Source organism: Coffea arabica, chromosome 2c (genome assembly GCF_036785885.1).
Source record: "Coffea arabica cultivar ET-39 chromosome 2c, Coffea Arabica ET-39 HiFi, whole genome shotgun sequence".
Lineage (NCBI taxonomy): Eukaryota > Viridiplantae > Streptophyta > Magnoliopsida > Gentianales > Rubiaceae > Coffea > Coffea arabica.
Genome location: NC_092312.1, coordinates 17,425,345 through 17,445,641, shown reverse-complemented (window position 1 = coordinate 17,445,641; position 20,297 = coordinate 17,425,345). Strand labels below are relative to the sequence as shown.

At 37.3% G+C, this 20,297-nt stretch overlaps 2 protein-coding genes and 1 pseudogene across 4 annotated transcripts; 2 read left to right on the top strand and 1 right to left on the bottom strand.

Annotated features, from left to right (window-relative positions):
- The first annotated feature begins 4,146 nt into the window (after positions 1-4,146).
- On the top strand, positions 4,147-10,161 carry LOC113726439 (probable receptor-like protein kinase At1g49730). Its single transcript, XM_027250157.2, has 9 exons — positions 4,147-4,502; positions 5,711-6,265; positions 7,255-7,536; positions 7,649-7,910; positions 8,067-8,119; positions 8,276-8,343; positions 8,462-8,551; positions 9,027-9,111; positions 9,238-10,161. The coding sequence occupies exons 1-9, from the start codon at positions 4,421-4,423 to the stop codon at positions 9,765-9,767; spliced, it is 2,007 nt and encodes a 668-aa protein (XP_027105958.1). The 5' UTR covers positions 4,147-4,420; the 3' UTR covers positions 9,768-10,161.
- Positions 9,926-14,508, top strand: LOC113724008 (subtilisin-like protease SBT3; annotated as a pseudogene).
- Positions 13,543-18,850, bottom strand: LOC113726438 (uncharacterized). Of its 3 annotated transcripts, XM_072074798.1 has the most exons (4): positions 18,425-18,849; positions 17,387-17,466; positions 15,292-16,974; positions 13,543-14,636 (listed from the first exon to the last, which is right to left on the bottom strand). In XM_072074798.1, the coding sequence occupies exon 3, from the start codon at positions 16,938-16,940 to the stop codon at positions 15,357-15,359; it is 1,584 nt and encodes a 527-aa protein (XP_071930899.1). In that variant the 5' UTR covers positions 16,941-16,974; positions 17,387-17,466; positions 18,425-18,849; the 3' UTR covers positions 13,543-14,636; positions 15,292-15,356. The 3 variants fall into 3 exon arrangements, with proteins under 3 accessions (XP_071930899.1, XP_027105956.1, XP_027105955.1); XM_027250155.2 differs by lacking the exon at positions 17,387-17,466 and having other exon boundaries at positions 15,289-16,974; positions 18,425-18,850; XM_027250154.2 differs by lacking the exon at positions 17,387-17,466.
- Between the last annotated feature and the right edge of the window lie 1,447 nt (positions 18,851-20,297).

Genomic DNA, 20,297 nt, shown 5'->3' with positions numbered 1-20,297 from the left:
TTCACATTGGTCAAATTTGGTCCCTACTTAGATTTCAAACTAGTTTTTGATCGAAATTTATCACGTGCCTTGCGTGTAATCATATTTTAAGGATAAAATTATCAAATCAAATTTTATATAATTCAATTCATAATCCCTCACATCTTAGAAAATAAATTTTTTCGTCCCTTACATTTTACAAAATGAATTTTTTCATCATTCACATTTTTTTAAAATGAATTTTTTCATCTTTTATTGATTATGTGTGTGAATAATTTTTTTAAATCCATGTATATATCTATTTGATTTCATCTGAACAGTACGAATAGTATGTGAAACCAAATAGAGATATATTACATACTATTCATACTGCTCAAGTGAAATCAAATAAATATATACATGGGTTTAAAAAAATTGTTAGTTTTTCACTTATATTCATTTTCTTTTACTCAAAATTTGAAAATAAAGAAGACATTTAATCATAAATATTATCGAATGTGTTATATCGAATTAAATTTGGACAGAAAAATAAACAAAAGAAAAGTATGACAAAAAGAAATACGTGATTGGCACTTTCAAATTTCAAGACAATCACAAGGCAAGTAATTCAACTGTTGATCTTAAAAGTATCGAGTAGAAATTCCAGATTTAAACTGAAATTTGTTAGTACAATTATAGAATTCGAGTTAAGACCCATTAATTAGATGAAATTTTTTATAACTCAATAAATAAATTATTACCAAAAGAGAAAGGTCACAAATATTGAATAGGTTCAAATGATGAAATCATATAAATATATACATGGGTTTCAAACAAAATTATTAGTTTTAAACCCATATATATATATATATATATATCTATTGAATAGTATGTGTATAACTACAATTAGTATGTTTAGATTAAATCCAATAGAGAAAAACTACATGTTATTTGTACTGTTCAGGAAAAATCAAATAGACATATACGTGAATTTATAAAAAAAAGCTATTCGCACACATGATTAATGAGGGATGAAAAAATTATTTCGAAAAATGTGAGGGATGAAAAATTTCATTTTTTGAAATGTGAGAGATGAAACAATTTATTTTGTAAAATGTTAGGGACAAAAAAATTCATTTTGTGAAATGTGAGGGACTATGAATCAGATTATGTAAAAAATTTGATTTGACAATTTTACCCTTAAAAAATGATCACATGCAAGCCACGTGGTGGATTCCGGTAAAAAACTAGTCAGAAATCTAGATAGGGACCGAATTTAGTCAATATGAATTTATAAGGGACGTAAAATTATATTTTTAAAAGTGAGGGACGAAAAAAGTCATCTTGTAAAAGATGAGGGATGTTTTAAACGATTTCCCTAAAAAATAATTACCAAGTACTTGTTTTGCATTGGAGTCCACCAATACTTAGAATTCTTTTGCATGAACATTGAATTTTTTTTCATAAAATATTGAAATTGACCCACAGTATGAATCCAATCACACAACCATATAATTGTAGATGAATGGGATATATCCTACAGAAAAAAATATATAGACCAAAGCATGATTTTTCATGCAGATATGCTAGTCTCTCTTTGAGTTAATACAATTGATAATGGATTGATAGAGATGAAAGTAGAAAACTGTCGTCGTAGTAATCTAAGTTAAATGGCATTTGTGGACAAAAAAAAAAACAAAGAAGAAGAAGAAGTGTATGGCAGCTGAACCGTCTGAAGTTTTGTTATGTGCCACATCAGCAATATTAGTAAGTGAAATTACGTAGTTTTGTATTAGACAGGAAATAGATCGTTTTTAAATGGATGCACAATGCTGGACTCCAAACTAGTAGTTCAATCAGCCCGGTTGGCGCTTGTTATGGGAAGCGGATGAACAATGCGCGATAAGGCTTTTGATTCAGGAATCTGGGCTGATGCTGTCCATTTCTCACGGGCTATAATCCCCTTCTCATCTGTATTTCTGGGCTGGCCACTTTAGAACTGAATTCGTTGGATGACTACGTTACAGCCGCGCATTCGGAGTTCAGAAATAAGCTCATGGTAGTAGAATAGATTTTTACGTATTCATGGTAGAATTGTTCGGACCTTTTGTGCTTTTTCTGGTGATAGCGCATCCATCATGAAAATGATGTTTCTTATCTCTTGTAATTACAGCATATGCATCACAATCCAAAATCCCAATCTATTCGCAGTACAAATAAGCCATGCAATCTAATGCATTTGAATCGTGAAGTGTTTGTCATAATTGAGACATTATTAATTATCTCAAATACATCATATCAAAAAACTGTCGCAGTACCCATTTCAAAAGATTATCTCAAACAAGCTACTATCCAAAAACACATTTGGTACTACACTTCGGAGACAGAGCATCCACATTGGATAATTGCACTTAAGATTGAGAATGGAACATTGGTTACAGGATGATTATCCCTACTTATTAATAGTCAATGTGGGGACTGCGGTGGGCCTTTCAATCTTGTTTGTGTGTGTGTTTCCGTGCTGTTTGTGAACTGTCGCGGACAGAAGGTCCAAAAGACCGTGCCTAAAGAGACACGCTCCAACAACCTCATTTGGATCCTTGCGGCCCAAAGCATCTGCTGCTGCTTCCTTTGTGTGGACCCCGCGCCCTTTATCCCCTTCGAGGGTTCTCCTCATCATGTATTTACTATTTAGCCTTGCGTAATCGAACGAATTACCAGGAATTCTAATAGGCTCCAATTTAAAAATATGTTGCAAACTGTTCCTACAAACTGTTCGTTATTATTTATTATGATATACTCCATCCGTCCCACTTTGTTAGTCTTGTTTTTCTTTTTCGTCCGTCCCAAATTGTAGTCCACTTTCCCATTAAGAAATGTAGTAATCTTTCAAATTGTCTAAAATACCCTTATTAAATATCTTGTTATTAATACATTGTTATTAAATACTAACCCACTACTCCCTCCGTTCCTTATTAGATGGCCTGAATAACTAATTCTCTTAGATTAAGAAAGTTGGTTATTTTCTAAAAGTCAACAAAAGTTTAACTTTACTTCTCAAAATTACCCTTTATCTCTCTTCATCTCTTCAACTACTTTTATTGTTAATGCTACAAATACTGCATTTAATTATTTAGAGTTCCAATTCAAGAAAGTTGAAAGGGTAAGCAAGGGTAAATTTGGAAAAAAGTTCATAAATGCTTTCTTGATATCATAAAATGACAGATAAAAAGAAACAATGGATTAGGACATCTAATAAGGAACGGAGGGAGTACATTGAATACATTGAGCTTTTCCAATACATTGAATACATTGACTACATTGATTAGCATAAGGGTATTTTAGGAAATTATTAATCTAAATTTATGTTTTCAACCAAATTAATTATACTTTCTTAATCTGTGGAAAAAAAAAATTAAGACAAAACGGGACGGAGGGAGTATATAAAGCGGCTATTTGATAAAGGTGTCCAAGATTCCGTATTGTTAGCAGGGACATGAATTAATTGGCCACCACGATAGATTCACTTTTTTTTTTGTAAAGTTTGATGCCTTCTCTTAAATTAAACGCAGAAAAAAAAAATCGTAATGGTCATATAGCCCATTTTCCATACCCCAAGTTGGCCTCGTGTCGTATTCTTAAGAGATTCTGGCTGATTTTTCTTGAGCAATTGATAGTAATAATTTCAGTTTGATATCAAAGTTCATGCAATCGAAGAAATTCATGGATGGTATTAGGGCGTTCGCTTTCCAAGCATGTGAAAAAAAAAGATAGGGTGGTACCACCACAAAATTAGTTCTATAATAGTTTTTGGCCATGAGAAGGAATAATATAACCTAAACCTATCCACGTACATTTCATTATTATTAGTACTATATTACTCCTATTCTTCTTTATAATAATGGCGGGTGGGATTATCAAAAATTAAATCCTTTCATTTATTGCATTGGATTATTTTTTTCTTGAAATATTTATAGAAAAATCTATTGTATCGATCTGATATACGTAAGATGAAAAGAAGATTGAAAAATGTGTTTACGAAGAAAATTTTTACTTAGAAAACAGCAATCCAAACATGGATTCCAACCAAATGTCTTATAAATTGTTGGTGTGGTTTTTATGCTTAAACAACCAGAACTAGGGGAAAACATGCCAGTAACGCTCAGGGACTCGAGAGACGTTGGTGGGGTTGCTGCTCAGCTCAGTCTTAACCAAGTCTAAAACTAGTCAAAAGTTGCACACACTGGTATTGACACGTCTCAGGGTTCTGAAGACTTGAGTGCCTTTGCCAATTTGCATTGCAATATTTTTGGAGCAATCCAAGGAGTGGTGTTGTATTTGTCCAACTATGTGCTAAACCACGTCACTGCTCACATCGCATTCAATCACTCTTCCTCAGGAGCATCATTCTTCATCCTCCCAAGTCTTTTGGGTCCACTCCCAGTTTCCAGTTTTCTACACTATGGAATTACACGGGCTGGTCATCTTTCTCGGTCTGCTGCTTTTTCTTGAAATGCCGTGTTCTTTAACAATGGTCAATTCTGGTAAGTGTTAAGTGCTAATCCATTTCTCCAATCTTCACTCTTTCCCTTTGTGGGTATGTCACTGATCTCCTTTCCTTGGAGAACTTTCTTCGGTTTATTTTTACTCAAAAGAGCGTTTTCTGTACTAGTGTTTTGGTCTTGTGGGCAAAATTTTGTTAGTAGTTTGTTCCTCTGTTTCTCTCTGCTTTGCTCTTGTATGCTGCTTAGCTGGGCCTTCTTTGGTCTTATTTATGGGTTAGATTGACAGACTTTCTATTTGGGAGCTACTGTGAACTTTAAATTATAGCAAGCTGTCAATTTTATATCTTGCGAATTTGTGTTTTGGAATTTGTGGTAATTAGTGTTTTCTGTTGCTGTTCTCATTCGTTTATGGTAAGCCACAGTCCCTCAATACATTGAAGAGGGTGGCTTGAACTTGGCCGTGTTTCCAAAAAAAAAAAATCTGTTTGTCCTTGTCAAAGGTGAAACAGTAATGGTGTTCTGCATGTTTGGTCAGGTAGTTAGCTGGAGGGTTTTTGGGTGAATTTATAGCTCTAATACTAAGAGTAAGCTGAAACTGTGGCGGATTTTTATTTGGATTAGCACTGTGGTTGTATATTTGATCGACTTTGCAATGCTGTGAACTAAAAACATTATGCTGATGCTTAATTCCTGGAAAGCCTGGTATTTGAGATGAATTTTTCTTCTTAAAATGCCATTTTGGTAAGAAAGAAGCCTTCAAAATTTTCTTTAACATACTATGTTTCCAACTTGGAAAAAGATGGCCTTGGATAAAGGACATTGGATTTTCCATTACTGGATCCTGATAAATCTCTTTGGCTGGAGCCTACCAAACAAACATCTTCAAGAAAAATGAGCAGTTTAGGAACATCAAAAGGTAGCTCCCTAGTTGATTAGGAGAAGGTCAGGGCATTTTCAATCCTCTAGGACAGAGGAAGGTAGGAGTTTCTGATGGAAGCACTCTGCATCAATGACCTTTTTGACAGTTAAGAATTATGTTAAAGATATAATATTTTTGGGATTTTATTTTGACTTGCTATACTTCTTCTAGACCTCATCTGATTCTCAAAATTGGTTCTGGTTGTTGCTCTAATTATGTTCCCCAGTCAATACAATCAGGAACCTGAATCTTAAAAGTTGAGACAACTTCTGACAAAAATTTTGATTTGCAAGAATTCATATAGTCCTTTGTCCTGATATTTTTGCAGATTGCCCATTAGATCTAAGTCAGTCTAACTTTACACCGGCAGCCTCAATTTGCTCCACCAAGGAAGAAAGAGGGAACTGTTGCCGCTACATTAATGCCTTAATTGCTGTTTCTGTTGCTCGATATGCAAATCTGACAAGTAATCTAGGGGTTAGTCTGGACTCAGTTGAGATCTGCCTCCGTACAATATCAGCAACATTGGATTTGTATGGAGTAACAAGAAATGCAACTGTCTTTTGTGGCTTTGGGACTAAAATTCCTGTTAATTATGATTGCCAAGGTCGAACAACTGTTAATCAGATGCTACAATCTCCAAAGTTTACAGATGTTGAAGAAAATTGCAGAGTGCCATTGAGATTGGAAAGTGACTGCAGGAAGTGTTTAAATTCTGGCATTCTGTATCTTCGAAATCTTATTGGTCTGGCAGCAGATAATATGACCTTGAGCACTTGCAGGGATGCAACCTTTGTGGCTCTTGCAAGCCAAGTTGATAATGTGACAAGTATTAATATTGCAAGCTGTTTTTTTGGGGTCCAAGGAATTCTTATCCCTCCAGGTATGGGCCAATTATAAATTATGTAGTTTTCTATACTGTATCTAATGAAAACTTATTCCATCTTATTTTCTTATTATTGATTTTCAAAACTGTCTCTTTGTGTCAAGAATTCTGTAACAATGAGTTGAATGGAGAGTTTCCATATCTGATGGTTTTTGGGTTGCTGATGGTGCTATTGGCATAACCTATATTTCAATATCTGCATCTCGTTTCAATAATGGTTTCTAATGTTCAACCTGTAAGGCTTTTTGGTGTCTAATTTACTTATAGCAGTGGCAGATGGTGTGCAATGTTTAAACATCGTTTTTGTTTGGAGGTGTATCTGAGGTGATTTTACTCCAGACAGATTGCCCTTTCTTGGAATACGGAAGAGCAAATGGAGTTAAAGCCACATTTCTTGACAGTAGGATTTCTATGCAAAGGACAATATTTGTTTTTTCTCATTAAGAGCATGTTTGGTATTGCGAAAATCCAACTGTATGCTAATCCTCCTTTCAGCAGCTAAACCTTTCCTTCCCCACTTTTACCTTTGGAAATTTGTCATGAGATGATGCAATTCACCATGCTTCCATTTTCGCCACCATGTCCAGTCTATTTCTTCAAATTTGCTTTCATTTTTTAGAATATTCTTCAGATAGTTGAAAATAACCTCCACCTGGATCATTGTGGCATATAATTAATCTAGACTTGTTAATCTCAGATGTATAAGTTGCCAGTTGAATGTGAATTTTGTAGTCTGAATTATTTGTCTGAGATTTGTGTTGCTTCATCATCTGTGATTCCATTAATTCACTAAGTTGATTCTTAATCACTGAAATACTTTCTAAATGCTGGATTAAGTTATTCTTAATCACTGAAATACTTTCTAAATGCTGGATATCTATTCCTATCATTTACATCGCATATTCATTTGAAGATCACATATTGTACCTTCAATTTACATTCGATGCAAAATCAAATTTGGTTTCTATTGCATTTTGGATTTTCAGTGTTGTCTCCTTTGCTGTCTCCGCAAACCTCACCAAGTCCACCCGTTCCTGCTAGCAGCCCAAGTCAGCTTTCCTTGAGTGCACCCCTTAAGGACAAAGGCCACCCCTACCACCTGACATTGGTCCCAGGTATTGGCATTGCCATTACCGTAATGGCCTTGGTGATGCTAGCTGTCTTAATCTTTCTTATCCGTACAAAAAACGAAGAGCTAGACTCTTCTGATACATTTGATAGGACCTGTCCAAAAGTTTTTCACCATCCTACAAGGAAGCTTCAGGAAGGTACATTTATCATTTTTTCCTTTGCATACTCTCCAAAATGTGGCATAAGAAGGTGTAATTTCAGCTTCCCGGGTTTTTGCCTCTTTTGTTGGATGGGCTGAACTATATGCAGGTCCTCCGTGTACATTCAGAAAATTCAGCTACAAGGATACAAAGAAGGCAACAAATTATTTTAGCACCAAAATTGGGGAAGGAGGATTTGGCACAGTGTACAAAGCTGAGTTTGAGGGTGGTCTTGTGGCAGCAGTGAAAAGGATGAATAAAATCTCAGAACAAGCAGAGGACGAGTTCTGCAGAGAAATAGAGCTCCTTGCTCGGCTACATCATCGTCATCTTGTTGCTTTGAAAGGCTTCTGCATTGAGAAACAAGAGAGGTTTACTCATTCACGTAAATATGTATACGTGTTCCCTATCTTTCCCTTTTGTCTCTTGAATTTTATGGTCATAAGGACATGTTTATGGTTTTAGTTTTTAGGCTGTAGTTGAGTCAGATGTGCCAGCTTACCTGGAAGTCCATGAACTTTATGCAGGTTTCTTGTATATGAATATATGGCAAACGGAAGCTTGAAAGATCATCTTCACTGTATGGCCTTATTTCCTGAAAATGTATTTTGCTGAAGTTTAATCGTTAAGCGAGAAAGGAAACGCCATCTTGAGAGTTTGATCAATGTTAACTGAAAACTTAAACCTAATTGAGCTATTCCTCATTTGTTGTCCATTCTGAATTTGTTGTGTTCAGGTCCTGATAAAAGTCCCCTTAGCTGGCGTTCAAGAATTCAGATTGCCATTGATGTTGCAAATGCTTTGGTAATTTCTATCAAGTGCCGATATAGTGAACAAGTCAATTAAGTTACTAGAAGTTTTAAGAGCGTTTATTTTTGACATATTTTCTGTTCAAAGCTTATGGTTCCATCTCTGCTTGCAGGATTACCTTCACTTCTATTGTGATCCCCCTCTGTGCCACAGGGACATCAAGTCAAGCAATATATTACTTGACGAGAACTTTGTGGCAAAGGTAAATATGTGAGCTCAGTCTCTGGTTCTATGTTTAGTTTGTTACGTTTTAAAGGCTGCAGAAGTTCAATGCCGAATTTTTCATTTTCAGAAAAGAAATTATCCTTTCTGCTGTCTGTCTCTCTCAAGTCGTTGTTCTTTGGGCCCAAAATCTTTTCCTTCAGATTTACATCTTTTATTGTGCAACGCAATGCCAGACCTACAAACCAAAAGAAAAAAGAGTAGGAAGAAAAAACTGAAAGACGCAATGACTAATATTTTCTTTTTTTGGTATTTTGTCAACTACAAATACAAAATTGATCTCTTTATGTTGCTTAGATGTAATTTATAATTTTTTTCTTTATTCTCAGGTTTCTCTTCCATAGAGTTTTACTATATGAATATATTCAACTGAAGGAATATGCGTATACAATCCTTGCAATTATCTTTTCAGAAAAACATCTCTGACCTTAAGGCTAATTATCATTGTCTTTCAGGTTGCAGATTTTGGTCTTGCGCATGCTTCGAAAGATGGTTCCATTTGCTTTGAACCTGTAAATACAGATATTAGGGGGACTCCAGGTCAGAAAGCACTCTCTGTCTACAAAGTTTTTGAAAAAGACAAAAAAAATGGAAGGATGCTGTTTTCCCTCATTAAGCAATGAATTATGTGACTTCTAATGTGCATAAATAATGCACAATTTATAGGTTATATGGATCCTGAGTATGTAGTGTCCCAAGAGCTTACAGAAAAAAGTGATGTATATAGTTATGGGGTTGTATTACTAGAGTTGCTGACTGCAAGACGAGCAATACAGGACAACAAAAATTTGGTAGAATGGTCTCAAGCATATATGACATCAGAGTCACCGATAACTGAGCTTGTTGACCCCAGAATTGGGGATGCTTTCGACTTTGATCAACTTCAAACTGTCGTAGGAATTGTTAGATGGTGCACTCGGAGGGAAGGGCAAGCAAGGCCTTCAATCAAGCAGGTCCTGAGGGTTTTATATGAGTGTGCAGATCCATTGCACAGCAGCTTTGTTGAAGCAGTTGAAGATGGAGAGTATAATGGAAGCGGAAGGATGAGCAGCAGTAAACTGCATAGGGGTGAGGGAATCTTTCATAGTGGGGATGGAAGGTGCCTGGCTTCTTCTTCAAGCACATCTAGGTCTCATTGTAGCAGAAGCTTTCTACTCAACTCTCCACAGTCTCCTTCCAACTTACCATCTATTTGAGACTTTTTATTCAGCTCCTTGGCAAGAGACAGCACTGTGTATTCACAAAGTTGTGAGCTGGTGGTAAATGCAGTGATTCATTTAGCTGGAAGGACATCTTGGTTTCATACGAGTGCGAGCATTATCCTGTTCTAAACCAGCTAGCGACGTCGGGGACAATGGAGAAGCTTGCAATTGTTTTTTTTTTTTTATTCCCTATTGCTATATTGATTTCTAGGGCTACCTCTGATGCAAATGGTAATTCAGAATGCTACGCCCTTGCAATTTTGGGGAACAATGAGATTGTTGAGAAGCTTTGTTTGAGTTTTCCTTCTTGGTATGTCAAATGGCAATGGCATGGTACTTGTAGGTTAAAAAGAAGCATCATTATATGTGATTCTTTTGGGAGGTAGAATGCACCTTTCTCTCTTGTGATATGGAAGCATAATGCTTCCGCCGTCACTAGTAAAGTCGTAATGAACTCCTTTTTCCTACTTTGACGCTTGAGCAACAAACATCCTCGATCATATTTAAACAGTTTCTCTATCAATGAATTTGAATAACACATCATCCTGCAAAATGCAGCAATTCTGACCAGCAGCGAAATGTTGTATGAGCATGTCATCTTCCGAGTTCTAACATCATAGATCAAAGAGATAAACCCCTCTGAGCAGCACTAATCTGCCCGGAACCATGACAGAAAACGCACCCAGTTTCCAATCCCACTCCCCTCCCCACCCCACCCCAAAATTAATATATTTTTTGCACTATTTCTTTGGAATGGGCTTTAACTTTTGGCAAATCTATGTTGCCAATTCCGTCATTATCCATAACGCTCAAACTTGTATTACCATGAAAATGCCTGGGTTCGATCGTCTTGCAAGGCGTTTATCCTAATCAACATCATTAATTGTTGTCGTACTTTATACGTGTATCCAAGGCATCTCATCTGCTAGTGCCATGTCCAAATTACTAGTTCGTATCTAAAGATGGACGGTAAGCATGCAAAGGACAAGCAGTAATGTTAGTGCGACGATTGATCCAATCTGTTGGCGATTGAAATGAAGAATCTGTCTACGTCTGCATTATATGTGTTTACAATGATGCGCGAACTTCCAAGGTTCCAATGTAGCCATTGATCTTGCCGATTACACATTGATCCATCCTCTCATGTATCCAGGATTCAGTGAATTTGCCAGAGATATTTATAGAAGATACTTCAGATCCCTTTAGCCACCCAATCTCAAGGATCCAAGACGGGGCAGCACTTCCGTACTTCACTGCCCATCTGCATAACTTTCTCCCTCATTGCCATGTCGTTCTCCCTTCCTGATGATCGCAGAACTAGTCTTGCATCATCCACAAGGGCAAGTCAAAAATGCCAGCACCATTCTCAACTCGCCACAGCTGGTACACGTCAACCATCACCTCCCTGTCATCTCCAGATGGCATCCCCCACCATCCATCTTTGCACTTGTGAAAATGCGATGGATGGATTCAGTGCATTTCTATCCCGGTACCATTTAGAACAGCTGGAGAAAATGCCAGGTCATCTTGCCACCTATGAAGAAACATTCGGGCACCTTCACACAACCCACACCTAAGCTTCTAGGACTCAGCCTACAAACGGGACAGTGGCCTGTTTCTGACTTTGGCGATGATTTGATAATTGGCATTGTGGTCACCGGTATATGGCCAGAAAGTGCTAGTTTCCGTGATGATGGGATGCCCCCAGTGCCAGGCTGCTGGGGAGGTACTTGTGAAACTGGAACTTCATTTAAACTCCTCAAACTGCAACAAGAAACTCATTGGAGCTCGTTCACTTAGCAAGGGGATAAGACAAGCAGGGCTCACATATCTACAATTTATGACTACAATTCTCCCAGGGATTTCTTAGGCCATGGAACCCAGACGTCATCCCTGGCTGCTGGCAGTGCAGCGCCATTTGCCAATGGAACAGCAACAGGCATGGTCCCCAAGGCCAGACTGGCCATGTATAAAGTCCAGTTTCTGAACGACACCAGTGATGCAGCAGCCATAGACATCCTTGCTGGCATAAATCAAGCCATTGAAGATGGAGTTGATCTTTTGTCATTGTCTCTAGGATTCTTCAGTACTCCCTTTTATGAAGACCCAATTGCGATGGGAACTTTTGCATAAATGGAAGAAAACGGATTGATATTGGTGCAATCTGATCCATTATCAGAGAGCAATCCCAAACCCGATGGATCATTCCTTTTTATGATATATGAAATGGAAGATTTCACCAAGTCAATTCTTAAGAAATGTCGAATCTAACCATTTGTCCTTATTTCAACAAAAGAAGCATGGGCTTCTTCGCTAGAAGAACTTTGTTTGTCTTGGTCCCAATTCAATACTAAACAAGTCCGAACTAATTGAATACTTGTATCAGAAATTCCTCGAAATTGAGAGAGGCATATTTGTAGCATGTTCTGCAGGAAACAGAGGCCCGCATGCCTACACTATCCTCAATGGAGCTCCTTGGATCAACACGGTGAGAGCAAGCACCATAGACCGCAATTTGTCTGCTTGAGTCACTCTTGGTGATGGAAAAATTCTAGTAGTTGGAAAATCAGTCCATCCACAAAATCTGCTAGCAGACAGGGTTCCTATTTATTATTGTCACGGTAATATAAGCAAGGAAATTTGCGACTCTATACCCTCAATCCAGATGATGTTAAAGGAAAATACATCTTCTGTGACTTCAATGATGAAATATCAGTGTTCCAACAATTGTTCGAGATGTATAGGACTGGAGCTGCCGGAGGCGTCTTCAGTTCTGATTCTGGGCAGTTTCTACGAGTTACAAAGACTTTGACAAGCCATTTGTAACAGTAAACCCGAGGGATGGAGATTTGGTGAAAAATTACATCATAAAACCGTCAGCATTAAGTTCCAGGTAACCTTGCTTGGAACAAAAGCAGCTCCTCAGGTAGCAGATTTTTCTTCACGAGGGCCTGTTCTCCATGCACCATGGATCCTAAAACCTGATATCTTGTCTCCTGGTGTTGATGCATGGGGGGCATGGGCGCCCAACAGGGCTAGTGCATCAATTGGAGATGACTTTTTGCTTACAGATTATGCACTTGTTTCCGGCACATCCCCTCACATAGTAGGCATAGCTGAATCGCCGAAAGCTGCACACAAGGACTGGAGTCCTGCTGCAATCCGCTCCGCAATGATGGCAACTGCTGATATTCTTGACAATGCAAATAATCCAATCATGGACATCATCACTGGAGTTGCTGGCACCCCTCTGGACTTCGGTGGAGGACATGTTAATCCTAACAAGACCATGGATCCTGGCCTTGTATATGATATAGGGGTTCAAGACTACATCAACTGCGTGCGCGCACTGAATTACACGACAAAACAGCTCCGGACCATCACAAGAAGATCCAATGTCTCCTTTGAAGCAAGCCTTGATCTCAATACCCTTCTTTCATTGTCATATTAAACAATACAAATTCTACCAGTTACACCTTCAAGAGGGTGTCAACTAATGTGGTTGATGCAAAATGCGCATATCATGCAACAGTTGAAGCCCCGTCAGGTATAAAGGTCTTTGTGCAACCAACAACAATCTATTTCCCACGAAAATACAGCACGTCAACGTTCAACTTGACTGTAGAGATCGATTTGGGACTTTACCCAACTATCTATTACACTGGTAACTATGGCTTCTTAACCTGGTATGAGGACAAAGGAACACATGTTGTAAGGAGTCCTATAGTATCTGCTTTTGCACCTTGAGCTATTGTAACCAACAGAAGAATTAGATCAAAGAGCAAAGATTACAGTCTGCCATTTTGATAAAGCTCCAAAAATCCGATCGAATAAAACAGGATGTTCAGCAAAGAGTCCATGCTTCATCCAGAATTGAACAGGACAAGTGAGACGATCACATCTATCTACAGCAACTAATAAAAAAGTATAATTATGCATGTGACCAATCACATGGGAAACAAAGAAAAAACACACCAAACATGGGAAAAGGCAGACAGATGCAAAAAGGAACAAAGGCTGAAGGAGGGGGGTTAATGAAGAAGAACCAAAGCACTACAAACTGCTCCACTCAATGCTCACTGAAACTGCCTCGACTAACTTCTCAAAGGGCCAGCATGTACCGGTATATCAGTGGATACTCAAGAAACGACACATTCTTGGCAAAACCAGTACACATATATCTCCACATGATCAGCAAAAGCACATAATGCTACAAAATATGCAGCGACTGCATATCCTGATGACAGATGACTGGCTGTTCTCCAGTATACATGGCCTAGACATGAACCAGATTATAAGATTTCCAAGTGCATGTGGCAGTTCACCTGGAATACAGCTGGAAAGGAAAAAGTTGCTTGTAGCCGTTGTTTCAAAGCCAAAACTATCAGCCTCAGATCTCTATCCAGCACCTCCCTGTATACTGGCCCCACCGGGATGGACCTCGAAGTGGAAACTCAAAATTGGAGACTGATTCTGAGAGCTGCACCACTTAACCAGACTTTATAGCCGTAGACTTTATAGCCGTTCTAGCACTTCTCCAATATTTGGCTGAAGAGAAACAGATAGAGATCTAGACAAAAATCCTTGCATTTTTGACTTATCTGACGTGAATGCTGAAGGTTCACTTAAAAGAGTGTCCTTTTCAACGCAACCTGCTAGGATAAGTTACTGGCTTCTTCCTTTTCCTTCACTCAGATTGGATTATTAATATGAAAGAATGCAAATCTTCATTGGATTTTAACCATTGCAACAGAATCTTGATTGTGGAATTATCAACTACGTCAACGGGAAAGCAATTGCATCTCAAACATTTGCTTACTGCAGCTATCTCCAGGAACAGGACCTCTTCAAAAGCAACATTATCTGAAAGCAGAATGCCTTGATTAGGAATTCAAACACCCAATCCAATGATTTAAGCAAGCAAATGGAGGAAAATCAATGACACTCACAGGAACCAAAATATCATTGTGACCCAGTAATTCATTGATCACATTCAGAAGATGGAGGTAACTTTAGTTCAAAGTTTTGAAGGAATAAAACTGGTACATCAACAAATTTCTAAGAAATGAACATTTAAAAACTCAAAATCCAAAAGCTCAACTAACTAAATAGATTTAGAACAGATAGCATAGGGCACTAGCTTTTACAAGAAGAAGCAAAATTAATCAAAGACAACAATGGTCCAACTTAGAGTTCCAGGCTTTATGAACAAAGTGAATAAAATAATAATTTTCTATTTCTTAATTGTGCATGCTGTGAAGTGTACAAAATGTCTACACCTCCCCCCACCAAAAAAATAGGGAATGAAAATCAAAATTACGAGTTGCATAATTAGTTGATACAGGAAAATGTTAAGTTTTTAAACTAATCGATCTCAGGCCTGAGAATCACATCAAACAATTCGGAATATTCTATGAAGACCAAGTCCATTAGAAAATAACACCGCTTCCTCCCTCTTTCTATTTTATGCAGCGCAGTAAGAATGGAAAAAAAAAAGATTTGGAAAAATGCATACCACCTTAGACGTGAATTATAGTTAAATAAATGACAGCAAAACATCAACTGCAGGAAGGCAGAACCATTTTAGCCACCAATAGCAACCAGAAACTTTCTTTTGCTTACTGGTTCCTCTTGCAGCACAACTACATCTTGCACCTTCTCTAGAAGCTCCCCCAGCTCACTCACACCAAAGTTCTGATATTCCAGTTGTCTCTTGTATCTTTGCTCATATATTGCCTCAAAACAACCCAGGAAAACCCTACAAGAATAGCTCACAAGAATTTCTTGAAGCTCATATTTGAATTTTTCAAGGCTTTGATTATTCATTTGAGAATGAGCTGCCATTCCTGAACCGCACTTACCTCCTGTCCTTTCATCTTGTTCTATGACAACCCTTTCCTCTTCTGAACACTCATCTGAAGATCCAGCTACAGCTACTACATCAGCATTATCCTCCTGAGCACCTTTTCCGTTTCTTTCCTTCTTTGCCAAAACCACCGGAGGTGCACATTGTCCACCTCTTGAGTTACGGAGACAGACAAGTTTCTTTTGCCCTTTCCCCTCAACAACAAGTGTATCAGCCATTTTCTTGAGAAGATTCACAAGCTTGCACGACCCATACTGTGAAACATAAAGAGGCCTTCCATAAATCTTTTGGTATTCTGCAGGAACACGAGTAAGAGGTAAACAGCCTCCAGACAATTGAAGCAACTTCACCAACTGTCCCTTTAAACCATTTAAATCTCCGGGCTGTACCCAAACCAAGTCATTTTGGTTACAAGGAGCAAGATTTCCAGCCAAAACTTCATTGAAACCAGATGGCAGACTGTGTGACCTCAATGTTGCGGGAAAACCAGGAATGGAAATTGAATTACTGTTATATTCACCTAAAGACTGTGATACCATTGAGAAATCCCAAGTATTATAAAACCTTTGTGAAATTCCTCTATATACTATAGCTTCTTCTTCATTTTGACAATCTGCATTGTCATTTAAATGACATCCCACCAGAAATGCAGCAATATCTGCGGGATTCCCACGAGGAGGAGTAAAAATCTTAGCAGAAGGCAAAAACCCTTCCCCTCGAGCAACACTAGGCCAGTCCCAAACAAAGCTACCTGCATTAGATAGAGCAGACGAAACGCCTACCCCAGAAGGAATGACAAGAATCACTGTGTAGCCACGTTGCCCAAGAATGTGAAGTGCAGGAGCAAAGTCAACATCTCCTGAGATCAACATGATGTAAGACGGTGGAGGGTTATCAAGAGCAAAAAGAAACATGTCAACTAAGATGGCTTTGTCTGCTGCATCCTTCCTCCCGTTAGGGACATCTGTGAGTTTTACACCAGTTCTCTGGCACCCTTCCCTTAACCTCCTGGGAAAGGCATTAAAATCTCCATATGCAGAGAACAGTGTCACAGCTCCCCTAATTACAGGATGGACTCGCAGCGCCATTCTTATGTTGATAGCTACATCTTCTGGGCGTACATCACTAGGAACGGGACAGTTCTCAATATCCCAAAGTATAGCCACAGCACCCTGAGATGAGTTCCGGCTTTGCTGCAGAGGAAGCTGTGGCACGCTCGTGTATGCATTTGCAACTAATTTCCCAGTTTGCTCTAAGGATTCTGAAGATATTACCATGGTAGACGTACTTGGATTTTCCATCACTCAATCATGAAATTATGAGGTTCACAGAACCCTGCAACAGGTTAAGAAAATGATGAGGAGAAGCGTTTAGTGCTCAAAGTCAGAATTCAAACACTAAAGCAATAAGTAAACACAAAAAAAATACACATGTAAATAGTTTATACAAATCTCCTTGAGAATACCGAATACTTTGATCGAAAGAAGCAGTGGAATGATGCCAACTTCAATATAAACCCCTAAATTCCCTCTTAATCGGCTAAAAAAGGATAACAGGAATGTTGAGAAGTAGTGAAAAGTTGTCCATATAAAGAGATAGACAGCAAGCCCATCTATTCACTCAAAGCTCCAATCCCTCATAGGCATTTCAATAATTCTAGAAAATTAACAATTGCACTAAGAAATTGCTCCATCTCCCCCCTTCCCCCAGAAAATATATCCCAAACTTGGAAGACAGACCCAAGTACCTCAACGTCCAGAGGCTCTGGGTAGACTGGTGCAGACTAATCATAACGTTTTGTATGCCCCTGCTCTGTAAAGCCCTTAACTAGAAAAGAATGCAGTTTAAATTGGTAGGAAGAAGAAGAATATTTATAGCAATACAGCTTCCAGATTGACAAAATTATGCCAAGTACGCGTTCCTCAATCAGCATTACTTATCTCAAATACATCTTCAGAATCAATGCCATTGTAGTTCAAACATAAGATATTCACCATGTTATTATCCATAAAGATAAACTCTCTGTTTAAAAACTAAAATACTCCAACTCCCACCTATACCTGCCTCCTTATGTCGACCAATTGTGTAAATACCAATACATTTCTTCGATCTCTGACGCATGAAATTGCCAGACACCAATCTTTCAAGGAGACAAATTCAGCGTGCCCATCCATAAAGCACTTAATTGCAATGTAATTGCTTTACAGGATTTCTGCAGTTAACTACCCAACATCAAGCAAATTTCTCCAACGCGTTTCATTGGAAATAAAGTTCATATCCAGGAAAACCATTTTTTTTAGTAAAAAATCATCAAGAAACAACTTTGAGACAAGCGCTGAAACTAGAAACCAACAGCAGATCAAAAAATAATTGGATTCTAAACCAGAGCAATCTAATTCAGTAAAAGACGAAAGATTCCACACACACAATTTGCATCCCCCCTTTCTTTAAATAATTCCAATCAATTATCTTTTTCTTTAAGAAATTTCAAACAATTATCCAGTCTATAAATGCATTCAGGCCCAAAAATAAAAAATTATAGAGTAAAGAAACTGTTGGCCTGAGAAAACTGAAGAATGAAAGAAACGATCAAGAAACAAATAAGCACCAAGACAGTCACTTTTCTGCTCTTGAACAAAAAATTAAGCACCAAAAAAAAAAAGATAACTTCATTCCGCTTATCCATTAAACGAAAAAAAAAAAAACACAAACAAGGATTGCAACATATAAAGTCTCCCGAATTGAAACCCTAAATTCATCTAAAAGGAAGGAAAATAGAGATAACCTGGATGATGAAGAAAAGTCGTTGAATTTGATTAGTGACGACTGAGGATTTCCCGAAGTAGCAGGAAAGGTTGAAGAAAGGAAGATCCTGATTTTACTTCTTAAGTTACTACTTCAACTGAACAACTGTAGAGCCAACCGATCACACTCTGGAGAAGTATTACAATAACTTTAATGGGCTTCTTCCTCCTTTTGCCCCGAGCCCAAGCAAACTAGATCAATAAGATGGTGCAAAGGGCTTTTACGCGGAGAAGCTTTTTTTTTTTTTATATGTCAGTCTCGCCAGACGCCGGCCGATTAAAATAATCTACGAACGGAAGTTTGTCCACCGACCTTGACATTTTTGGGAAACAATTAATGTGGAGTAGTACTTACGAATGTTATAGGGTTATTTTAGTCAAAAACTAAAGTCTTAATTGCAGGTTGTCCCATGCAATGTGGGATGAGTGGCGAAGTGCTCTTGTGTAATATAAGAGCAACTCCAATGGCGTGTCATGAAGGTACAATCACACTGACTCACGGCCGTGTAATGAGCATTGCATGCATTATTGATACGTGTAAATACTGTTAAAAAAAAAAAAAAGGAGATAGTGGATCCTTTTTTTTGACAACAGATAAATTTGGTATCACATATGATATTTTCACATTTGAGATATTTTCACATTTGTTTGTTTATTAATTACATAATTATTTTTTAGAAAATAATAATATATTATATTTTGAGAGATAAAAAAAGATATATTGTTCAAATTCAAAAATTAATAATATTATTTTTTAAAAATAAAAAATTTAAAATGTAAAAAATTTAATGAAAGTTAATAATATCTTTTTTAAAAATAACGAAATTATTTTTAAAAAATCACTTTATTTATTTAGGGGATATGAGTCGTGCATTATTAAACTAAATGTTTGATTTGATTGTAGATCTATATTATTATACCGTGTAGAGTATAATTCGTTGTGAGTGAGAATATAATAGAATAGGAGACAGTGAAATCCTGACGTGGCACGAAAATTATAAGAGTGTAATCCACTGTGGATGTTCTAGTAACCCAGCAAATGACGCCCTGCACACAAACGTGTGGATTGCTTTTCCCTGCATGAAAGGTCATTCATGCCCTGAGATAGACATCCTTATCCCTTAAAATGGTGCCATAATAATTGTCTATTGAAAAACATTTTTTAGTTTGTAGAAAATGATGGCATAGCTATGGATAAACCATTTTTGATAGAAATTATGTAAATTATTTTTACTAAATAAATGTTTTAGTTTCCTCTGATAAATCATGATAGTTAAAAGTTTTCATAAGAAAATATCACCATATATTTGAACATTAATAGGAATTATTAAGAAGGACAACAAAGAAAAATATAAGAATATTTAATTTCCATTTATCATGATGAGAAGTTATTAATAAATATTGAATACTTGTTTTAAAAAAAATATTTTTTTTTCTGTGATGAACCATCATTCAAATTTTGTCCAAGTTGTGCAGTACAATAGTGGTTTCTAATTGACATACCTTGTAGATTTTTTAAATTGCATTGGAGTTTAATTCGCGTTAATGTGATATTTATAGAGGTGTTAGTGGTTTTAATTGTAGTTTTAGTCGGACGAGAGCTAGATGGAGGTTAGAATCCTGGCTGGTCATGTTCTTGTACCGTATTCGTAGTTAAGAATTAAGATGCTACATCAAGGTGCACACCGGGTAACTTCTTCGGTTTTATCCTGCCAAAAAAAAAAAAAGAAAAAGAAAAAAGCAGCATGTGTTGAGTTCTAATGATTTACTCAACAACTGGGAGTTTGTCCATTTCTCCTTCCTCTTTAATATCCAAAGACAGCATTTGCAAGGCATTGTCAAGAAACTTATACA